Source organism: Vombatus ursinus, unplaced genomic scaffold (assembly GCF_900497805.2).
Source record: "Vombatus ursinus unplaced genomic scaffold, bare-nosed wombat genome assembly UNPS02014867.1, whole genome shotgun sequence".
NCBI lineage: Eukaryota > Metazoa > Chordata > Mammalia > Diprotodontia > Vombatidae > Vombatus > Vombatus ursinus.
This window is the reverse complement of record NW_020954645.1, coordinates 2779074-2799304: the sequence shown is the minus strand read 5'-3', so window position 1 is coordinate 2799304 and position 20231 is coordinate 2779074. Positions and strand designations below refer to the sequence as shown.

Here is a 20231-nt window from a genome sequence, read left to right as displayed (position 1 = left end):
TTGCTAGAAGGAGCCAAGGAGAATGTCAAGTAATACCAAGGGCAGAGGAGAAAAGGGAAGCACAAGAAGCAACTGTCATATAGATTGGTTTATTTTAGTAGCAAAGAGCTGAAAAAAAAATTCAGGTCCCAAGTAAGAGAATGGCTACTTTGTTCATGGTCTGCCCCACCCACTTTACCCCCAAGAGTCAGGTTGTTAGTGAAGGGCAAGAAGTGAGTGCTGAAGTCTTTTCAGCAGCTCCATGCAGTCAAGAGAAATGACCATCCTAGGAGGACTTCCACTAGACCAGGGCTAAAGGCAACAAGAATTGTTGGGGAGGGGTGGGGGTTCGACCTCCAAACTTGTGACTCTTCTCCCTTGAGTTGTTCCTCTACAGTTGCTGAATCCTCCTCCTCTACCCTGGCCCCTTGGTAAACCTCCAGTATTTCCCTATTCCAGAAGAGAGGCAGCTCAGGTTTTGAATTAGGGACTTAGCAGGTTCAAAGGAAAACATGTAGTGTAGGGAGTTAGAAGCCATTGGACATCCGTGCCTCTAGGTCCAATTCATGTCTTATTTAGGGTCCAGAGTGGGTCCAAAAGGCTGAGAGGGTCATCACTAGGGCCAGTGCCCCGAAGTCCTTGCCCATTATGAGCCTGCAAGAAGCTCTGTTTGTTCATGCGTTGCTTCCCCCGCAGGGAGCTGTCTAGGGAAAAGGCCTCAGGAGTCAGGGAGGCCAATAGCTCTAGAGAAGAAGAGGAAGGCCCAGGACTAGGTGCTGCAGGTATCTGACTCTCCTCCTTAGGCTCAGGAATCTCTGGCTGGGGGGAAGAAGGAGGAGAAGGTGAAGGGGGACTGGCAAGCTCCAGGAGGTTGGGGGTGGTAGGACTAAGAGGCTCAGCAGGACTAGCAAAGGCCAGAGGCGGGGGCTCCTGCCCGCCCCCTTGGGGCCGGATGCTAAGCTTGGCAATGGTGGCTTGGATGGAGCTGATGGGCATGTCTGCACCCAGCACTAGGTCCTGGGGGTCCTGGGGCAGATATGCCTGTGGAGGGAGAGAGAAGATACTCAGGAACTCCATCTACCATATCCTCCCCCATTCCTCCCCCACCCCTGCGTCCCCAGCCTCCCTTTACCTTCTGGGCCACGTTGGAGTTAGCAAGGGGTCTGCAGGCAGAAGGGGGTGCCACTCCATGCCGCTGGAGCACCTGCTCTACGTGTCTCAGCACTGCTTCGTGACAAAATCGGAGGTGCAGCTGACAAGGGAATGGCAACTTCAGTTCAAGGCATCACCTTAAACTCAGCAGCCCGGCCTGCCCTCCCTCTCCTCTTTAGCCCCACCTTCTCCTGTAACATGTGCTTTCGCTGTTGCCGCATCCGCCGGACCAGCTCTGTCAGGGCAGGAATCCCGTTGCCAGCTTCTACTTCCTGCACAGCAGCATACAGCAGCGCAAAGGCTCCAGTGCGGCCTACCCCAGAACTGTGAGAGCAGGGAAAGTGAGCAAGGCCCCTCAGAAAATGCATTCCCAGACCTCCCTGCAGCCATCCTGGCAGTACCTGCAGTGTACCACAATGGGGGTGTGCAGAGGCCGCTGATGCAGGTAGTGAGTGTGCACCTCCTGGATGAAGCGAAGCAAGTTTCCTGGGCTGTCTGGGAGGCCCCTGAAAATGGGAGAAGAGGAATGAGTGGGACCCCTAGGACCAGTACAAGGGTGGATGAGGACCTGAGTTGCTTAGTTCTCAGGCTCACATCTCCTCTCCACCCTACCCTACCCAAAAAAACAAAAGGAAACAAAAACACCGGGCTAACCTGCCATCAATGTTAACTCCCTCCCTCCCCCCCATTGGGTTAAACGCACAGCTCCGGCCAAGTGGGGAAGTGCAGGTGTACGAGAGATCGTTTGAGGCTTTGGTCTCTGAACTGCAGGCTCAGCACACGTTCCACGTGGGTATCTGTGGTCCGGACGCTGCTCAGCACCAGGCTTAGAGGGCCCTGGATCAGAGGCTGGCCCCGCTCAGTGGGGAAATACTTAGCCACTTTCTGCTATAGGGCAGAAAGAGAGAGGAGTGAATTGTCACAGAAGCTGAGCTGGGGCCATAGCAAAAAGGTCAAGAGGCCTTAACCTAGCACATGTGAATTTGTTTTTAAAAGTACTTTGATTAAATATATTTCAATATAACTGGTATCTTTTGCAATCTTTGTATTTTATACTTGACAAAAAAAGTTAAGCCTGGAGTGAAAGGCATTCAATCTTTTGTCCAGAAGAATCAGCCTAGAGACATTATGTAGGGTGCTAGGGTAGAAAGACCACTTCGTCTTGGATAAGACCTGTGTTCAAATTCCAGTTCTGCTCTTTGCCCTAAAAATCACAGGCACAACTCGGTTCCATTGTTCCCTCTGCAAAGGGAAAATTCCCCAAGTGATTATTTACCCCCTTTCCTTACCTTGTCCATCTCTGCCTCTGAAACCAACATAACAATGACAGACACCTTCTGTTCATGCACCATGAGCCAGAAGTCAGCTGCAGTGCCAGGCAGTGGAGCCTGGGTGGCTATCAATGGAGGGCAGTACGAAGAGAGTCCTTCCACCCGGCTGGCATTGATATAATCATCCTTGCCTGAACGAAGCACTACCCGATTACTATCATAGGGCATGATATCCTGGTGCCGGTTCTTGAGAGAATAGCAACGTGCAATGGCAATGGAGCGGCCTCGGGCATCCCGTTCCTGGGCTTCCTGCAGCTCTCGCCAGACTCCATCTAGAGATCCTGCCCCGCCACTCAGCAGCCCTCGGAATGCCTCCAGCTCCTCCTGCAGTTGCTGGAGCCTCTGTGGCTGCTCATAAGGGTCACACTCTATCAGTCGCAGGGCTTGGGGCCGCTGGCCCTCTGTGGCATCTGCCTTGGTGGGCTGGAGCAAAGGGTGGCCTCCACCAGGGGGTTGGGACCCCCCATGTTGGCTCTCAGGGCTGGATGAGAGCAGATCAGCCGTGGACGAGTTGCAGCGTTGGAATGGCGGTGGCTCTGTCTGGGAAGGGTGTGGTGTGGTAGGGCCAGGCCCTGGGGATGGGGCTGGTGAAGGCACAGGATGAGGGCTTGGAGAAGGTTGGCTGGAGGGTGGGGGGCCCCTGAGGGGTAATGGAGTGCCAGGGGGCAACTGACTGGGGAGTGAGGGGGCCTGAGGACCCTGGGGCCTAGAAGCTGGGGCTGGGCAATAGGGTATGGCTGAAGTACCTGGGGGAAGGGGTTGAACTCCAGGAAGTGGAGCATGGGGAGGCTGAGGTGGGGCTGGAGTGGGGAAAGGCAAGGCTCCTGAAGGGGGAGGTAAAGGATCCTGGGAAGGAAGTGGGTAAAGATGGGTACGCAAAGGTGGTGGGAGCTGCCCCATGGCAGCAGGCTGGGTAACAAAAGGAAAAGGTGGTTGCTGGGCAGTGGGAGCAGGGACTCTCGTCTGGGGAGGGAAGACAGGTGGGTGCTGGATTGGGGTTGGAGGTCGAGGCTGAGGTACGAAGGGCACTTGGGAGGCATAGGGTTGGGGCCGAGGCTGCAACTCACCACGGGGAACTGGGGGAAAAGGAAGCTGGGCTGAGGAGGGGGTGAAAGGTTGGCAAACCCCTACAGGGTAAGGATACGGTACTGTTGGGAGTCCTTGCTGGGAGGCAGAGTAGCAGGGCCTGGTGGGGGCTGGGCTTGGGCTAGGCCCGGGCCTGGGGGCCGTGTAGCTAGAGATGGGGGCCTGGATGCTGTCCACTGTGGTAGTGGCAGGACGGATCCCTGGAGCCAGCTCAGGACCCATAAATCGAGGAGGAGTTGCTGTGGGGACACCCCCACTGGATCCAGGAGGCCCTAGAGCATAGTGGCTGCTTACTACCCTGTGTTGAGGAGATGAGCCAGGAATTAGGCCAGGCTCTGGGGTGTAAGTGGGAGCTGGATAGAGGCGGGGCCCTGGAGCCAAGCCTGGCAGGGGCAGTCCTGCAGGCTGAGGGGCTGAGGGTTGTAATAGAGGTGGAGGCCCAGAGTAGGTACCTTGGGGGAAAGGGCTGGGACCTTGGCTGGGAATATAGTGGGACCCAGGGACAGTAAAATGGCCAGGGGAGAAAGGCATAACAGCTCCAGCTCCCAAAAAAGCATCACTGGGGAGGGCTCCAGGGGGAAAGGCAGCCAGGTGGCTGGCCAGCATGTCAGGAGGCAAGCTTCGGAGCTCCTCGGGCAGATCCCCAGGCTCTAGAGCGTCCCCTTCTTCCTTTCGGGGTAGTAGTGGCTTTGGGGCGGTAGGTCGGGGCGGAGGTTTCTTTTTCAGTTCCCTAAGAAGTCAGTCCAGAGTCCATCAGTCCCCTGATTACTCTCCCCTCTCCCCACTCCATTTTATCTCTATCAGACCAGGATAGTCCTCGGGCCCAGCTTTACCTGCTGAGGAGCTGTTGGAACGCAGTTTCTCGGGCTTGGCATGCAGCCTTGGCCCGTTCCAGCAGAGTGGCCACCTTGCTCTCCAGATCAGCATAGAAATCCTTTCCCTCCTGGGACTTCTTCATTAAATCCTCATAGGCCTCATATGAGGCCACCAAGGTCTGCAGCGTGGAGTTCCACCTGGGGCAGAGACAAAGGTGAGCCCAGCATCTTGCACATCACCCCTGTGTAATTACTGAACACATGGGCTGGAGAAATGTGAGGGGTCCTCATGGGCTAAGAATGAAGCCCTGGGGCTGGAGGAGAGGGACAAGGGAAGAGAGGAGGGCAGCAGTCCAGGGCACTGACTTGTGCTCCAACTCCGTAAGCACTCGACGAACAGCTGCATACTGCACGTTGGCCTCTGTCAGCGCCTTGAGGACGTTCTCCTGGGCAGCCAGGTTTTGGTCCAGGTACACACGGAGCTGGTCATACTTCTTGAGCTGTTCTTCAAAGAGCTTCTGAGGGGCAAGAAGAGGAGGAGTGAGACCCAGGAGAGAGCCCTCCAAGCAGGACCCATTGGGCCTCCTCCATCCCAATCCTCAGTCCCTGTACACAGCTTTTCCCACGTTCTCACTCTAGGGAGTGAGAAGCCCCCTAAGCAGAACCTCTCCCTGGGGGACCCTCAAGATGCCACCTTCATCTCTGAACGGTCTGTGGTGACGAGGGAAGTGGTGATGTCATCCTTCTGGATCAACTCTCGGAGCTGCTGCTCCAAGGACAGGCGCTGGTCCCTCATTTCCTGCACCTTGGCCAGGATACGCTTGAGGTTCTGTAGCACAGCCTTGTCATCTGGGAAGAGGCAAAGTTCCTTCATCGACAAAAGAACCCAAAGAAGTCCCCTCCTCTCCTCGGCCCCACGGGCGATGCCGACCTTTCTGCTTACCAGGGGTGAGGGCTGGAGAGGGCAGGGCAGCACGCACTTGGTCCAGTGGCCCGCTCAGCAGACGTAAGTTGCTAATGTGCAGGTTCATGGCCCGATGCAGCTCACTGTTGGTGAAGGAGGCCTTCTCGTGCACTTCCATGTATTTGGCCCACTCTCGGCTTACCTCGGCCAGCCCCCCAGCTGGAACTGCTCCTGGCTGCCCAGATGCTTCCTGGACCTTCTGCTCCAGGAGCTCATCCTCCTCTAACAGGCCCTTGATCTCCTTCAGGGAAGCTTCTACATCTGTATAGACTCCTGACAACACTGCAAAGGGGAGAGACGCCAGGCCTATTGACCTGGGGGCCACAGACCCTCCACAGTCCAAAATCTTGGGTTTAGCCTTGCTCTGGCCTTTTTAGTCAAAGAGAAAGAGCACTAGATTTGGAATGACAAGACTTCAAATTTCAGCTCTAACACTACCTAGCTGGATAATTTGGATAAATGACTTAACTAGAAAGGAAACCTCAATTTTCTCCTATGTAAAATGAGAGAAAGGGAGGGATGAGCTAAATGATCTCTAGGGTTGCCTCTGGTGCCAACACCTATGAAAATGCCTCACATATTTCACTTTTGCCCAAGTAATGGCTGCCCTTTGTTACTCTCTAGACCATGTCAGAAACACAACTCCAGACCACAGCTGCTCTCCCCTAGCGAGGAAGGCTCCACCATAAGCCACCCCCCAAATACCATTTCTCCATACATGCTCACCTTGCATGGACTGAACAAGATTCTTCACCGTGTCGGGCCGAACACTGAGGGCCGCACACTTCTCCATGAGAACGGGCGGGATGTGGTTATACGCGTCCAGATTATCTACTGTCTCTGGGTCTAGCTGCAGGGAGTCCATGAACTGGCTGTGTCAAGGGATGATGGGGAAAAGTCACTGTTGTGAGTTGTCTCAGTCTATGATGCACATCTGTCCTTAACCCTCACGTGGCAAGGACTCAAGGAGGTAAGCGCAACTAGGCACAGACAAGAGACCATCCCTGACCCAAGGGTTTTACAGGGAAAAATAGTAGCTTTCAAGGGGCCGGTGGCCAAGAGCTGAGGTTCCTCAGATCAGAGCTAGAGTCCAAGGCCCTAAGAGAAGGCCAGGATCTCTGCCCTACTGGAACTTCCGCACTGATCTCCAGCTTGTTCACTGTGTTGGAGTCCCAGCTCCCCAGACAGACTGAACTCTTGACTTTCCCCACAACAGAGACATGTCTAGGGCTAGATCATGCATGAATGGAAAGCAAGATACATGACGACATATAGTCTCCCTAATATTCTGGAAGACTTGGTGGAAGCAGGAAGAAGGTTTGGGTCTCCATTACTTACTCTAGGACCTCGTTCTTGGCATCGATCTTAGCCATCATCTCACGAAGCAGCTTGGCCTTCTCTTCACTGGAGGGTGGGAGGGTAAAAGAGTCAACGGAGACAGTCTGCACCATCATCAGCCTCCCAATGCAAATCCACTGGGGCTTAACTCTGGAGGTGACCCCACCCTTTGGTAGGAGATGCTCATTCCCCAGACCTCCTCAAGCCAAGCCTCTCCCCATTCTGCTTACCTGTACAGTGAGGAGGCCTCATGGGCAGCCATAGGCACCAACTTGGCAAAAATGTCAGGGCCAGTGACAGCTGGATCAGTAGGATTCACAGGAAGGGGCTTCACCAAGGGGGCTCCTGGGAGAAGGAAGGAAAATAGTTGGAAAGCCAAGAAGCCCTGGGCCAGAAACTGAGGCAAAGAACAATTCAACTGCTTAACTAAAGAGATCATAAAATAATAAACTCTCAGAGGGGAAAGGATCTTGAAAGGTTATCTTGGAAGGATCCTGCCTAAGTAGGAATGCCCTGTACAAGTTCCCAACAAGCAGTTCTCCAGTTTCTCCATGCTGAGAAATCATTCCTCATTCCACTTTTGTACAATTCAAACTTTGTAAGGAATGTTTCCTTATGTAGAGCCTAAATATCCCTCTGCAACTTCTCCCACTTTTCAGGTCCAGAAGCCAAACAAATCTAACGACAGTCTTTCAAATACTTGGAGAGGATCCCCAGTCTCTGTTCATTCGCAACACCTCCAGCTCCCACAACCCCTTCCTCCCCTCACCGTCCTCATCATGTACCACAGTTCACCAAGGCTCTTCTCAAAACTTGGCTCCCAGAACTCAATACGGTACGAAGAGACTGGAGGACACTGGACAGTCACTCCCCTTGTTATGCAATGTTTTTGTTAATGTAACTCTAAGCACGGAGCTCTTTACTCCTTTGCTGTATGAAGCTGACACTAGGCACCCAATTTCATTCCCCAAAATGGTGTCACTGGGTCTTCTCTCCTCCACCATCTGCATTCCACACCTTTTACAGGCTGTAGGGTATCCAGTGCAGGGATAGCCTCATGGTATATGAAGTCGTTGTCCTTCTTGGCTGAATTGAATCTGTGAACAGAGAAGAACAGGAGGTAAGGAATGTGTTCATGTCCTGCCTCAGAGGCAGCATATCCCTTTGACATGTATATGTCTAAGGACTGGCTACCATCTCCTTTTCACTCCCTCCTGTCACCACTGAGTTTGGTCCCTGATTCCACCCCTACCACTACAACCACCTGGGGACCCATAATTCTAGGTCTGGCTCAACTGCCACTTTCCTCTCCGTTATATCTTGGGAAGGGAAACATGGATCATTTCAAGCTTCCTTGAAGCCAGCTCCATAATTCCATACGATCCTTCCTCTGCCCTAATCTTTCACTCTCACATGTGACAGTGGCTCTCATCCTGGTTCAACCCTGACTTACTTTCCACCAATGACATCCATAGTGAAGCGCAGAGCATCCTGTACAGTTTCAGGCTGTCCCTTTTTGGGAAGGGACAGAAGGGAGAGGAACAGAGGGAAAGCTCTTCATTATTATGCCAAATCTAGCCTCTACTGAGATGTCCACAACCCCAGCCCTCCCTTCTACTTTCCCTTCTCCCCTCCCCCCAAAGCTCTATGTACAATGGCATTCAATCAAGGCTATTTGAAATTAGCAAAAGATCAAAAGTTCTAATGAGACCAGGAAGTAGGTCTTGTCATGGAAGGGAAAAACAGAAGAGTAGGACCTCAAGCCTATATTACCTTTGCCAATTTAATGGCTTCATTAAGCTTGTCCAGGGCACTCTGGAAGTAGACCACCTGTAAGGAAAGAGACAGTCGGCCTCCTAGTAGCACAGCTGGGGAGAGAAGGAAGGAAAGGCAAAGAGGAAGGATTCCCTTCCTCCTACTCCATCCCCTATTAAGTCCTCATCACCTCTTTCTAACAGACAGCATCTCAAAATTAACCATAGGGAGCCCAAAGCCTCCCTTTATCTCCAGGCCTGAGTATTAAGCCCAGACCCAGGATACATACACTTTTCCCAGGCTGAGACCCATCCCCATCTAATGACCACAGGATAAACTGGGCCCAAATCATTCCCCACAGGGTGGTAGAGAAACTGTTTAGCTAGGCAGGAAGGCAGGCAAGCTAGTCTGACATGGGCAAAGAATTCAAAGCCCCAAACAAGTACTCTTAGCTGGGATACTGGAAGGTATGAGAGAGGGCAGGTCCAGAGGTAGGCTTAGCAGGTGGTAGGGAGTCCAGTCTGGCTATGGCAGAGAAAATATGTTAAGAGGTATAAGGTGATTAAGGTGGGAATGTGGAGGGCCCCAAACACGAGGTCCACAAACTGGTGCTTCTGTTAACCACCCCAGGAATCCCTAAGCACTATAGTTAGTACCAGACGGAAAAAAGCCTTTTGCACCTGCATAGTACCGAATGCTTTCCCAAGAACTACCCAAAAACACATGATCTTATCTGAGCTGCTCAGCAACCCTATGAGGCAGACAGGGCAGAGAGCAATATAGCACTTTACAATATAGCATTTTACAGATGAAGAAACCAAGGCCAAGATCACATAGCAAATTAATGGTAGAGCCAATCCTAGAACTCAGGTTTCTTAGCTCCTAGTCCTATACTCTTGTCTATTCAGGAGAAAAAAAAAGGATGTTAAAGCACCCTTTTCACAAATAAGGGAGAAAATTGGAGGTGGGGATAAATGGGGATATAATAATGAAGGGAAACTAGGGAATAGGGAAGAACGAAGAAAGAAGGCTTGGGACAGGTTCCTGGTGCATGTTTCCCCCACCTTGGGAAGTAAGTTGTTGAATCCCTCACCCTGGGGTGCTTTTGAGCCAGAGCCCATGACCTCCGCAGTGCCAACCACTTACCCTCTCTCCAAATTTCTGCTGTTCCTCAGCTTGCTTCCCCATGTGCAGCTGAAAGAGGAAGTGTGTGAGGTCAGTGGAGACATCTTGCCTGGGAGGGCTGGCCTCGTCTTTCCCACCCCTGCAACCTCCCCACCCAAGGTGAAAGAAGGGAAGGGAAGAGCGGCTGGCAAGGCTCCTTACATGAGCCACTGCAGCAAAATAGCAGGTCTTCATCTGTACCAGTTTCTTCCAGTCTTTCTGGACCTTGCCCAGCAGTGAGGCGGTCTCGGGGTTTTCCAGGGCCCGACAGGCCTCCTTGTAGTAAACAACCACCTGGGAGGGGAAAGAAAGCTTGATCAGGGAGACAAAGGTAGAGGCCTCCAGGAAAGCCTCAATCAATCCCACCAGCCCTCCAAGTGACAACCCTCCTGGCTCATGACAGCTGACACTCGACAACCAGCAGCTCCCACTTATCAATCAAGGTTGTGGAGGACTTTTCTCCTAATGCCCCTAGGAGACATAGGGAATGTAAGTATCAACCTTGTTTCATGGAGAAGGAAACTGAGTCTCAGTAATCCTGAGGTCCCATGGCTGCTAAGTGGTAGAGCAGGGATGTTAATCTGAGCCTTCCCGGACTGACCCCAAAAGCAGCGCTCTTCCTACTACACCAGAGCTGGGGCAGGACCTCACTATCTGGCGGAAAATCCCAGACTAGAGGAACTGAGCATTGGGTCAGAACAGCATTAGAGCAGCGTGCAGAACAGCATTAGAGCAGCGGCCTCCTAGTAGCTGTGCTACTAGGAGGCCGACTGTCTCTTTCCTTACAGGTGGTCTACTTCCAGAGTGCCCTGGACAAGCTTAATGAAGCCATTAAATTGGCAAAGGTAATATAGGCTTGAGGTCCTACTCTTCTGTTTTTCCCTTCCATGACAAGACCTACTTCCTGGTCTCATTAGAACTTTTGATCTTTTGCTAATTTCAAATAGCCTTGATTGAATGCCATTGTACATAGAGCTTTGGGGGGAGGGGAGAAGGGAAAGTAGAAGGGAGGGCTGGGGTTGTGGACATTTCAGTAGAGGCTAGATTTGGCATAATAATGAAGAGCTTTCCCTCTGTTCCTCTCCCTTCTGTCCCTTCCCAAAAAGGGACGGCCTGAAACTGTACAAGATGCTCTGCGCTTCACTATGGATGTCATTAGCTACTTGCCTGTGCACTGATTCGAGCCACCAGGAAGCTCTTTCGATTGTCCAGCATTGACTTCTCCAGGAGGCATTCCTGAGCCTGGCCCTTGGGGTGGGAGTACAAACACACCTTGTGAGCAGGCCCTCAGGTACATCCTACCACTTCTGCTCTGTTCCAGTCCACAAACACCAAAAGATCTCATCACATAGCTGGTTACCTGAGTTCACCAAAAGACTAACTCTTTCTCTTACTTGATATAAGGGTCTGCTAGAAAAATGGCCAGATTTTCTCCAGTCTCAAAACTTTATTATCCCCTGGATTACTGCAAGTCTTCCTATCTGACCTCCTTGTCTCTGGTCTCCAACCCACCCTGCACACCATGCCAACTCGTGCCTCCTAAACCACTGCTTTTAGGTCTTCCCCTAAACCTTTAGTGGCTCCCCACTGCAATCCAAACCTAGCCTGGCATTCTAGGCCCTGCCCTATTTGGTCACACACTACCTTTCCATCTAACTTCCCACTATTCCCTCTAAAGAAATGCTCTGTTCCAGCCAGCCAGACTGGCCGCTTTGCTGTCCTCCCAAAAACACCACCCACGTCGTGTTTCCATGCATTTAATCATGCTCCTTTACATCTGGAAAGCCCTCCCCACTGCCTTTCAAGATTCCTCAAAGTCCCCACCTCAGCCAGTGACCTGTGACCTGACCTTCCCTCTGAACTCTTAACATTTGTGTGCTATGGCTGCTTCAGTTTTCTGCCTATGAGCAAGCTCCTCAGGGCAGATTAGGCCAGAGGCCTGCTCACTGAGCTCTCTCGGATGCCACAGGGCCTACCAGCATGAGGTTGATGTTGAGGTTCAGGATCTGGTGGCTCATGTCCACACTGAACGAGTGAGGGAAGTGCTCCTGCAGGTAGGTGAAAGCACCTGCTGCACACTGGAAATGGGTGCAAGAAACCTTCATGCCCTGAGGGACAGAATCAGTGAAGAGCTGGTTCAAGGCAGGGGAAGCCAACGCCCCTGGTCCCTGGCTGCCCCTCCCCTGCCGTCTGGGCCCCAAAGCCTGGCAGGCCCTGCTTCTCACCTCCTCAGACACCCTCTTGTCCATGGCACCCAACATGGAGTGAAGAGCCCCTTTAGAAAACAGAGAAAAAAGACATCAGCCTCCTTTCAGGATACCTGTGGAAGGGATTTCCTGGCTCAAATCACCAAAGCCATAGAACTTTACTTTTCAGGGAACTGGGGTTAGTGTTGTTCCAGTTACACTCAAAGGAAAACTGAGGCCTGGCAAGAAGATATGGGCTAGACCTAAGCTGGGGTATGTAACACTTTGGGAATCCTGAAAAGAGAGTGTTTTTCCTCAGTAATTAACATCTCCTCCCCTGAGCAGGGGTCACATGACAGGAAGGCAAGGAGAGAAGGGGCTTCAAAAGGGAAAGGAACAACCCACGTTCCCAAGATAACCCGAAGGCTCTCCAGAGCTCAGAATGTCTTTCCCTGCCCAGGTACGGGGTGGAGAGAAGGAAGCTCACCTAGGTTGTAGAGGATGCAGGCCTGCTCATACTTGATGTCCTCATGGGTCACCGATTTCCCAGAAAAGATCTCTGTCCTACAAATACACCAGCCCCATGGTATTAGGGAAGGAAACCTCTAGGCTATAAAGCCAGGACCCTCTAATCTCTTGGACGGTGGGTAAAAGAAATACCCAGGGTAGAGTGGAACAGAAGGTACTCCCATTTTACAGAAAAAGGAACAGGGCAGGGAGGGGCTTATTGCGTTCACATCAAACGTAGATGTCCTAATGCCTGAGGCAATACTCCCTTTTATCCAAAGGGTCCTTACTTTCAGCTGGCCTACCAGAAAGGTAAGAATGTTGACCTGGACTTGGACAGGAAGAGATGACAGCACACTGTCCCATCAATTCCCAGCACCACCACACCTATTCTCCTTATCCTGTTGTCCTTACCATGTGATGGGGACAGCTGCCTCATTCTCCAAACCCATAGGGATTCGGCTCTGCAGGTAATGGAGCTGGCCCAGGTACTTCCGCAGGATGCTACAGCCCTCAAAGTCCCGAGGAACCCTGATTGCATTCTGGGGAAGCAGGGGGAGGGGAGAGAGGAATGATCAATGACCTTAAGCAAGCCCTCTTCCACACGACGAAGGGGCTGGACTGGATGGAGGTCCCTGCCAGCTCTAAATCTATGGTCCTCTGCCTTTAGGAATGTATGTTCCAAAAGTTCAACTGTCCATTTCACCACAGCCCTGGGCGAAACAGTACAGAGGACGTCCACAGTCGCAACGGCTTGTCCACGGTCCCGTGGCTCAGAAGGACTGAGGCCAGATTGGTCTCTTCTGATTCTGCCTTCAGAGCTCTTTCAATTCCAACCAGATTGTCCCCAAACCTCTGGCCCCTTGATCTCAAGCCACAGACCAGGAGCTGGCAAAAACCTTCAGTCTCCCACCCGGTCCACTCCACTGCAGTCCACTGTACATTAGAGGGTGCTGAGACCCAGAACAGTTAAGCAACTAGCTCAAGGCTCTACGGGTAGACAGAAAACAAAACAGTGATATGGAAGCAGAAGTTTATTTCTCTTGGATGCTGATGTCTGAGGACATGGTGATGTTCCATCTTCTTTAAGACTCCACCTCTCTTTGTCTTTGGAGGCAGCTTCTCTGGACCAAGCTTGCTTGCCCACTGCCTTCTCCAATAGCTAAAAATTGACCTAAGCCTCCGCTACAGAGCACCCCTCTTTGTGGAAATAGAATCAGAATTTACAATCTGATGAAAGATTCAAGAGATATATATTTTTTGACATGGCCAATGCAGCAATCAGTTGTGCTTGACTATGCATATTTGTTACAGGTTTTCTTCTAATTTTTTTTTTAAATGGGAGAAAGAGTTGAGAAAAGAAAGTAGAATTTTGTTAATAAAAAATTAAATTAAAAAAATTCACAACCTGAGATTCTACTGAGGTAGTAGGATCTTGCCTCAGCACATGGGTAAGGCTTACCAGCCTCAGATTATTCTATTCATCATGGCCTCAAACCATCAGTCTTCCCCCAAATTTCCCTACACCACTACAACTCAGCGTACAGCCTTTCAACTGAAGAAATGCTTACACTCCATAAAGATAGCATACGGAAAACGAAAGAGTTCTCAACCTGTCTGGGAATTAATGGAAGCTGTACTGGTCTATTATCAAAAAGATCTGGATTAGAATCCTAGCCCTGTCACTAATTTGTCATGTGAGGCTTGGGCGAGTCATTTCTCCCCTTTATTCCTCATTTTCCTCATCAGTAAAATGCAGTCTGTCTGCCTGCCTCATAGGTTTGTGACAACGATCAAATCAGAATGTGCCAGGGGCAGATAGATGGCAAAGTGGATAGAGCACCAGCCCTGGATTCAGGAAGACCTGAGTTCAAATGCAGCCTCAGACACTTGACACTTACTAGCTGTGTGACCCTGGGCATGTCATGTCACCCCACTGCCTAGGGGGAAAAAAAAATTAGAATGTGCAGGTGCTTTAACTATCAAGTTCAAGAGTTTTGTTTTTTTAATCATAGCCCAGAGGGGGCTGACTACACTCACTTTACTCATGCTATAGTTCAATTTATGATATTAATTCAACAAGAATTCCAATTAATTTCCCTCCCTTGTCTTGCTAAGGCATCTAAGGATGACCAGCAATCATTCATCACTGTTTAGAAACAGAAGAGAAACAGACAAGTCTGAAAGGTAAAGTAACGCTCCTGCTTCCTTCTTCCTCTGGGCTTCTGACTTGCAGTTCCCAATGCCTTTTCAACTGTAACCTGCCCTCTTCACCAGAATATTCAAGGCCAGACACACTGTTTCCACAAAGGCTTCATTCTGAGGCAGACCCCTCTCAGAAAACTGTGGAAGGTGCACGTAGATCCCACTCTCACCCCAAAAAAGGGCCTGTGATAGTGACTCGAAAGCAAGAATCCTTTTCTCCAGGGCTTCACACAGGTGTCCTTGACGGTTATAAACACCCAGGCAGAGGATTCATTTAGCTGCCATAGTCTGTGTACTATCGCACCTCCTCTCAAGAATCTCCAAATTTGCCAAAGAGCATAGCACAGAAAATTCAAACTTGCATTAAGGGCAGGCAATGAGTAAGGGTACCCCAAAACTTACATTGAGCCAGAGAACACAGCTTGAGACTATCCCTGTTCTCTGGCCTCTTGCTTCACTAGCACACTGGTCACCCACATATACCCTCTGGGGATGCTGATGCCCTACCTGTCTAAGCAGCTCCAGCTTCTTCAGCTCCTCGTTGTAGGTCTCTGGGTTCTCACCATAATTCTTTAGGACGAACTAAAGAGGAAAGGCAGGGAGTGAGTGAAGCCCTTAGGTCCCCTGTTAACTGCCCACTCTCTGCCTAGTCCCCTACCATAACCATCAGCATTTGGCTTGAGAGTTCAGTTTCACTTTATCCTCAGCCTCTCGACCTTTGGAGCAGCTGGAAAAAAGCACTGTTTTCTCCATTACTAGAGTACTGTATCTTAAATACTCTCAGTACGTTGAAGAAAGAGTAGAGAAGAGCATTACCTGTTCAACAAGGTGACAGTAAAAAAGGATATAAATGTAGAAACAGTTGAACCACACCAGGAAACGTCTGCATCCCACTGCTTTGATATAACAAGCAAACCTGTGTTTCCACATGATATTCTACAATTCCATATTCCCAGATAATTCAAAAGATTAGTCTAAGATTAGAGAAGTACTAGGGTAATTCAGAAAACCTGGAAATGGGCAGGAACACCCATGAGGTGAACAAGAAGGAAAACAATCCTTTTAGTGTCCAGAATAAAATAAGATAAGGTAGGACAACACTACTCTGACTCTCTGGAAATACTATTGCATCAACTAAATTTTCCTGAGATGTGAGGGCTATATGCAGTAATATCTACAGTCACGGAGCTCAAAAGGCTATCATTAGGTGCTAATGAAGCCAGGATCAGAAGTTCAATCTCCACATATGCCAATTAGTTTTTGTCAAGTTCCAATAGAATGAAATGGAAAAACATTTATGAAGTATTTACTATATGCCAAGCACTGTGCTAAGTGCTAGGACTACAAATGAAGAATCAAATCCTTGTTGGAGGAGCTCACGTTCTATTTGGGGGAGTCAATACACAAAGGAAGTTCATGGCACATGGAAAAGTCAGGTAGTCCTCAGGCAGAGAAAGTATCAGGGCACATGGCAAGGCCAACAAGATCTTGGGGAGTGGGTTTAAGGACCAGAGTGGAGTGGGGCTCTGAGATATCTTGAACAAAGGTAGCTATTTAGGGATCAGCATCCAGCTGACAGTGGGTATCCTGTGATGAATGGGAACTTGCATTTGGGCAATAAGGACTGGGTGGGAAAGGGATAAGTCTGAGACTTCCCTCAGTGGCAACAGGTGTTGCTGGCCTCTTTTCCTGATGCCCATCGTTGGGATGAGGTGGAAAGAAGGGCAGAAAAGACAGGAGGAGGGATGGGAAGGAGATCCCTAGCAGGCCACTATGGGGACAGTGGATGTGACTGGTTCCCCAGGTCTTTGGTCCATTTGATGATAGGGATGATGTGTGTGTAAACAAAGCTAGAAAAACAACTCAAACTCCATACCAGCGTTCTCTTCAAATACGACAGTTATATACATGGGAGACAATAAAGGTAGAACACTAAAGAAAATTTCTGTATGTTCAAAGGCAAAATCCCACCCATCATTTGAGACAGGTCAAATGCAAACTCCTCCAGGAAGCTTTCCCCAATGCCCTCCAAACTTTTTTCTTCCTTGGATTTTGCACAGTACTTTGCACCTGTCCTATGCATTTACTCCTATCCACTTCTGTACTATATGTGCACTGGAGTATGAACTCCATGAGGGCAAGGGAACATGTGACTTTGGACTCTGAGTCAGGAAGGCCTGAGATCAAATCCAGCCTCAGATACTAACCAGCTATTTGAACCTGGGCAAGTCACTTTCTGCCTGTCTCAGTTTCCTCAGTTTCTGTAAAACAGGGATATTAATACCTACCTCCCAGGGTTGTTGTGAGGATCAAATGAGATATTTGTAAAGCACTTAGCACAGTACCTGGCACATAGTAAGTGATATATAAATGCTAGCTGTTATCACCACATCATCATCATCATCATCATCTAGAGGAAAAGAGTGGGGTAGACAGGAATCAGGAGAAACTTTCTGGGTTTTGAAGATAAGTAAAATTTCAACAGGCAATGACGGGGAGGGCATTACAGGTTAGAGGCTGATGTGAACAAAACTATGGAGGCAGGAAACCTCAGGACATATCTGGGGGATGGCCAGCTGCCAAGTCTGAATGGAAAACAGAGATCTGATGAGAAACAGTAGGAGACAAGGCTCGAACAGCAGTACAGCACAGCAGACAGAGAACCAGCCTTGGAGTGAGGAATATCTGGGTTCATGCCCTGTCTCTAACACACAAAGACTGCAATCCACGTCAAGTCACCACCTATTAGTGGCTGAGGCAACTCTAAGACTAAGTTATAGAACAGTTGCTGATCTACACTGAAAAAGGAAGTTTCCTCTCAGTGAGTTCCCCAGATCAATTAAATCATAGGTTCTCACCAAAAGGCTGGAAACAGACTGGTCCCAGATTGTGGAAGGCCTTGAATTAAACCACCTTTTAGCATGGATGCAAAGCACTATGAACTTAAAAAATATATGGCATAGTCCCTACTCTCAGGGAATATTAATATTAATAGATGAAATAAACATGTACACAAATAATTATGATGCAAAACAGAATGTGATACCTACATAAAGGAGAGGTCCAAACAAAGTGATATTTATTCAACAAACATTTATGATTACATTAAGATGATTCCAATCAGCTTACTGGGTATCTCCACCAGAACTGTCCTTTCAGTACCTCAAACTCAGTATGTTTTAAACCAAGCTCAACTTTCCTCAAAAAATTTACTCCTTTTCCTTATTAGTTAATGGCATCCACTTTTTATGTAGTCACTGATTATCTGATTATCCTCTGATTATCTATAGTACACACACACATACACACATAGTCAACAAACATTTATTAAACACCTACTTACTATGTGCCAGGCTTTGTGCTAAGTGCTGGGGATACATAGAAGGGCAAAAAAAAAATTTTTTAAAGTTCCTTCTCTCAGTCTAACACACATATGTTAAATATTTGCTGAATTAAAGTGCTGATATGCTCTGAGAAATTTGCAGAAAGATTACTTTCAGTTGGGCTGTGGAGTGAAGGGCCATAGAGGACTTCACATGTGAGGAGGCACCTAAAATGGACTTTGGAAAGGTTAGATGAAATGAGGAATAGCAGGAGGTAGAACAGTAAAGATACTGCATTACTCACACTGACCCTATCACAGAAGTCGAGGTATCAACATCCCCATTATAAGGAAACTGAGCCTGAGAGTGACTTGTTCATGGCCATACAAACATAAGGATCAGAACTGGAGCCCAGATCTTGATCCTAGGTTTTTATGTTTAAAGTTCTTTCCAATATACTATGTTGCTTCCACAGGCCATGTGAGTTGGTAGGAGAAAGGAGAGAGGACTATGGAAGAATTCTGAACTGTGAAGCAACATCATCAGATGTGAGGATAAGAAAGGTTCATTTGACAGCAGTATGAAGAATGGATGGGGGTGGAGATGGGGAAGATTAAAAGCAGGAAGACCAGTAGTCAGGTGCCCGTTGCAATAGTCCTAGTGGTAGCAATAAATTGGCAAATAATCAGATTTGACAAATGAGGAAGAGTCAAAGATAACACTGCAGTTTCAAGAACCTGTAATTAGGTGACAGTAAGTAAAAGGAGGTGATTTGGGGGTGGGGATGATAACTTGGTTTAGGACATATTGGGTTTGTGGCACTGGTGGAACATTAAACTATCCAGCTGGCCAGTCTGGAGCTTAGGAGAGAGGTCAGATGATTTGGAAACCATTCACATAAAGTTTCACAAAACTAAAGTTGTGGGAATGAATTAGATTGCTAAAGGGAAAATAAGAAATCTGTGGGCAAAAGCTTGGAAGATGCCTACTGTAAGAGGTTGAGAAAAGGAGACTGAGGACTGGAGAAAAAACATAGGTCCCATTCCCTACACTGCTGGAGGGAATCCTGAGTCCCTGCTCCTGTCCAACCCCCTATTACACTTTCTCCAGCCGTTTGCTAGAGGAAGAGATCCATTCATGCCATTTGACGGAGCAAAGAGTCACCAACTATAACCTTTCCTGTATGATGTGGGAGGCACTGGACTTTTCCTTCTGCTCTATCATCTTCCTGCCCACTATAAACTCCCAGACACATAGGGTACATTTGGCTGGACAAATGTCAGTTCCTAAAGGTCAGTCCCTGGGCCTTGTCATCAAAGCTTAAGTGAAATCAACAAGCATCTATTAATTGCCTACTCTGCATCAGACACCCAAAAAGCCTTTTGTTCTGCCTTGCAATTAAACCCTCCCATCTGCATTATGTCCCACCATTAGAAGGGAGTTCCTTGAGAGCAGAACATATCTTGCTTTTCTATTTGTATCTCCAGAACCTGGTGCATAGTAAGCACTACATACTGAGGCCGCTAGGTGGCACCACGGTGCAAAGAGCACTAGATTTGGAGTCCTACACACACACAGACACACACCTGAATTCAAATCCAGCCTGAGAAACTAGCTGTGTAACCAAGGTAAAATCACCTAAACTCGGCCTCCATTTCCTCAACTGCAAAATGAGGATCATAGCACCTACCTTACAGGGTTATGGGGAGGTGCAAATCAGACAATTTAAAAGTGCTTTAGTACAGTGCCTGCCATATAGTAGGTGCTTAATAAATGCTTTTTCCCTTCCCTCACTGAATACTTTTTAAATTAATTCATTCAAAGCAAGAGATCATAGATCATAGAAGCCAAGGCAGGACAGACTATTGCAAAGAATGATGATGGCTCAAGTGTGTCAAATACTGCTGCAAGAAAGTTAACAAGGATGAGAACTAAACAAATGCCACATGATTTGATGATACAAAACTCATTCATACCTCTGGAAAGTGCAGTTTCAAGAAAGTAATAGGGAAGGCAGTTAGTTTGCAAAGGCTGCAGAATATTTCTTGACAAAAAAAGCTCACGGCATTTGATGGAAAGCTACTATTATAGGCTCATCATAGGTTGAAATCAAGACATTAATAGCTACTCCATGTTCCAATGCCAAGGGCCAAAATAATTATCATCAGCAAAGAGTTTGTGTGATACAAGGAAGTACAAAGCATATTTCCTACCCTTGTAGAGCTCCCATTCTAGTTGGGGAGAGAGGACATCTACAGAAAAAAAAAGTAACAAATTTTTAAAATTAAAAACAAAAACAAAAACAAAAAACTAACAAAGGGTCACAAGTTAAGTTCCAGTCAAGTGACGCAGGTTTAAGTGTGATAGCAGCTCAGTGGTGGGAAGATTCATGTGGGTAGTTTGTCTCCTTCCTCTCAGTAGACAGG

The 20231-nt window shown here is 48.6% G+C and overlaps 1 protein-coding gene across 1 annotated transcript in view; it reads right to left on the bottom strand.

The window, feature by feature from the left end:
• Nucleotides 1–70: 70 nt before the first annotated feature.
• Nucleotides 71–20231, bottom strand: part of PTPN23 (protein tyrosine phosphatase, non-receptor type 23) — a 44984-nt gene continuing 24823 nt past the window's right edge. Inside the window, exons 2-25 of the mRNA XM_027842148.1 lie at nucleotides 14990–15064; nucleotides 12692–12819; nucleotides 12258–12334; nucleotides 11810–11859; nucleotides 11561–11692; nucleotides 10752–10832; nucleotides 9747–9878; nucleotides 9567–9614; nucleotides 8439–8495; nucleotides 8119–8177; nucleotides 7683–7762; nucleotides 6896–7010; nucleotides 6666–6731; nucleotides 6054–6199; nucleotides 5307–5609; nucleotides 5058–5212; nucleotides 4730–4881; nucleotides 4382–4561; nucleotides 2421–4278; nucleotides 1835–2019; nucleotides 1533–1637; nucleotides 1317–1455; nucleotides 1112–1231; nucleotides 71–1020 (exon numbers count right to left, since the gene is read on the bottom strand). Of these exons, the coding sequence (XP_027697949.1) occupies nucleotides 544–1020; nucleotides 1112–1231; nucleotides 1317–1455; nucleotides 1533–1637; nucleotides 1835–2019; nucleotides 2421–4278; nucleotides 4382–4561; nucleotides 4730–4881; nucleotides 5058–5212; nucleotides 5307–5609; nucleotides 6054–6199; nucleotides 6666–6731; nucleotides 6896–7010; nucleotides 7683–7762; nucleotides 8119–8177; nucleotides 8439–8495; nucleotides 9567–9614; nucleotides 9747–9878; nucleotides 10752–10832; nucleotides 11561–11692; nucleotides 11810–11859; nucleotides 12258–12334; nucleotides 12692–12819; nucleotides 14990–15064 (4920 nt within the window). The 3' untranslated portion in view covers nucleotides 71–543. The remainder of the gene's footprint in view (nucleotides 1021–1111; nucleotides 1232–1316; nucleotides 1456–1532; nucleotides 1638–1834; nucleotides 2020–2420; nucleotides 4279–4381; nucleotides 4562–4729; nucleotides 4882–5057; nucleotides 5213–5306; nucleotides 5610–6053; nucleotides 6200–6665; nucleotides 6732–6895; nucleotides 7011–7682; nucleotides 7763–8118; nucleotides 8178–8438; nucleotides 8496–9566; nucleotides 9615–9746; nucleotides 9879–10751; nucleotides 10833–11560; nucleotides 11693–11809; nucleotides 11860–12257; nucleotides 12335–12691; nucleotides 12820–14989; nucleotides 15065–20231) is intronic.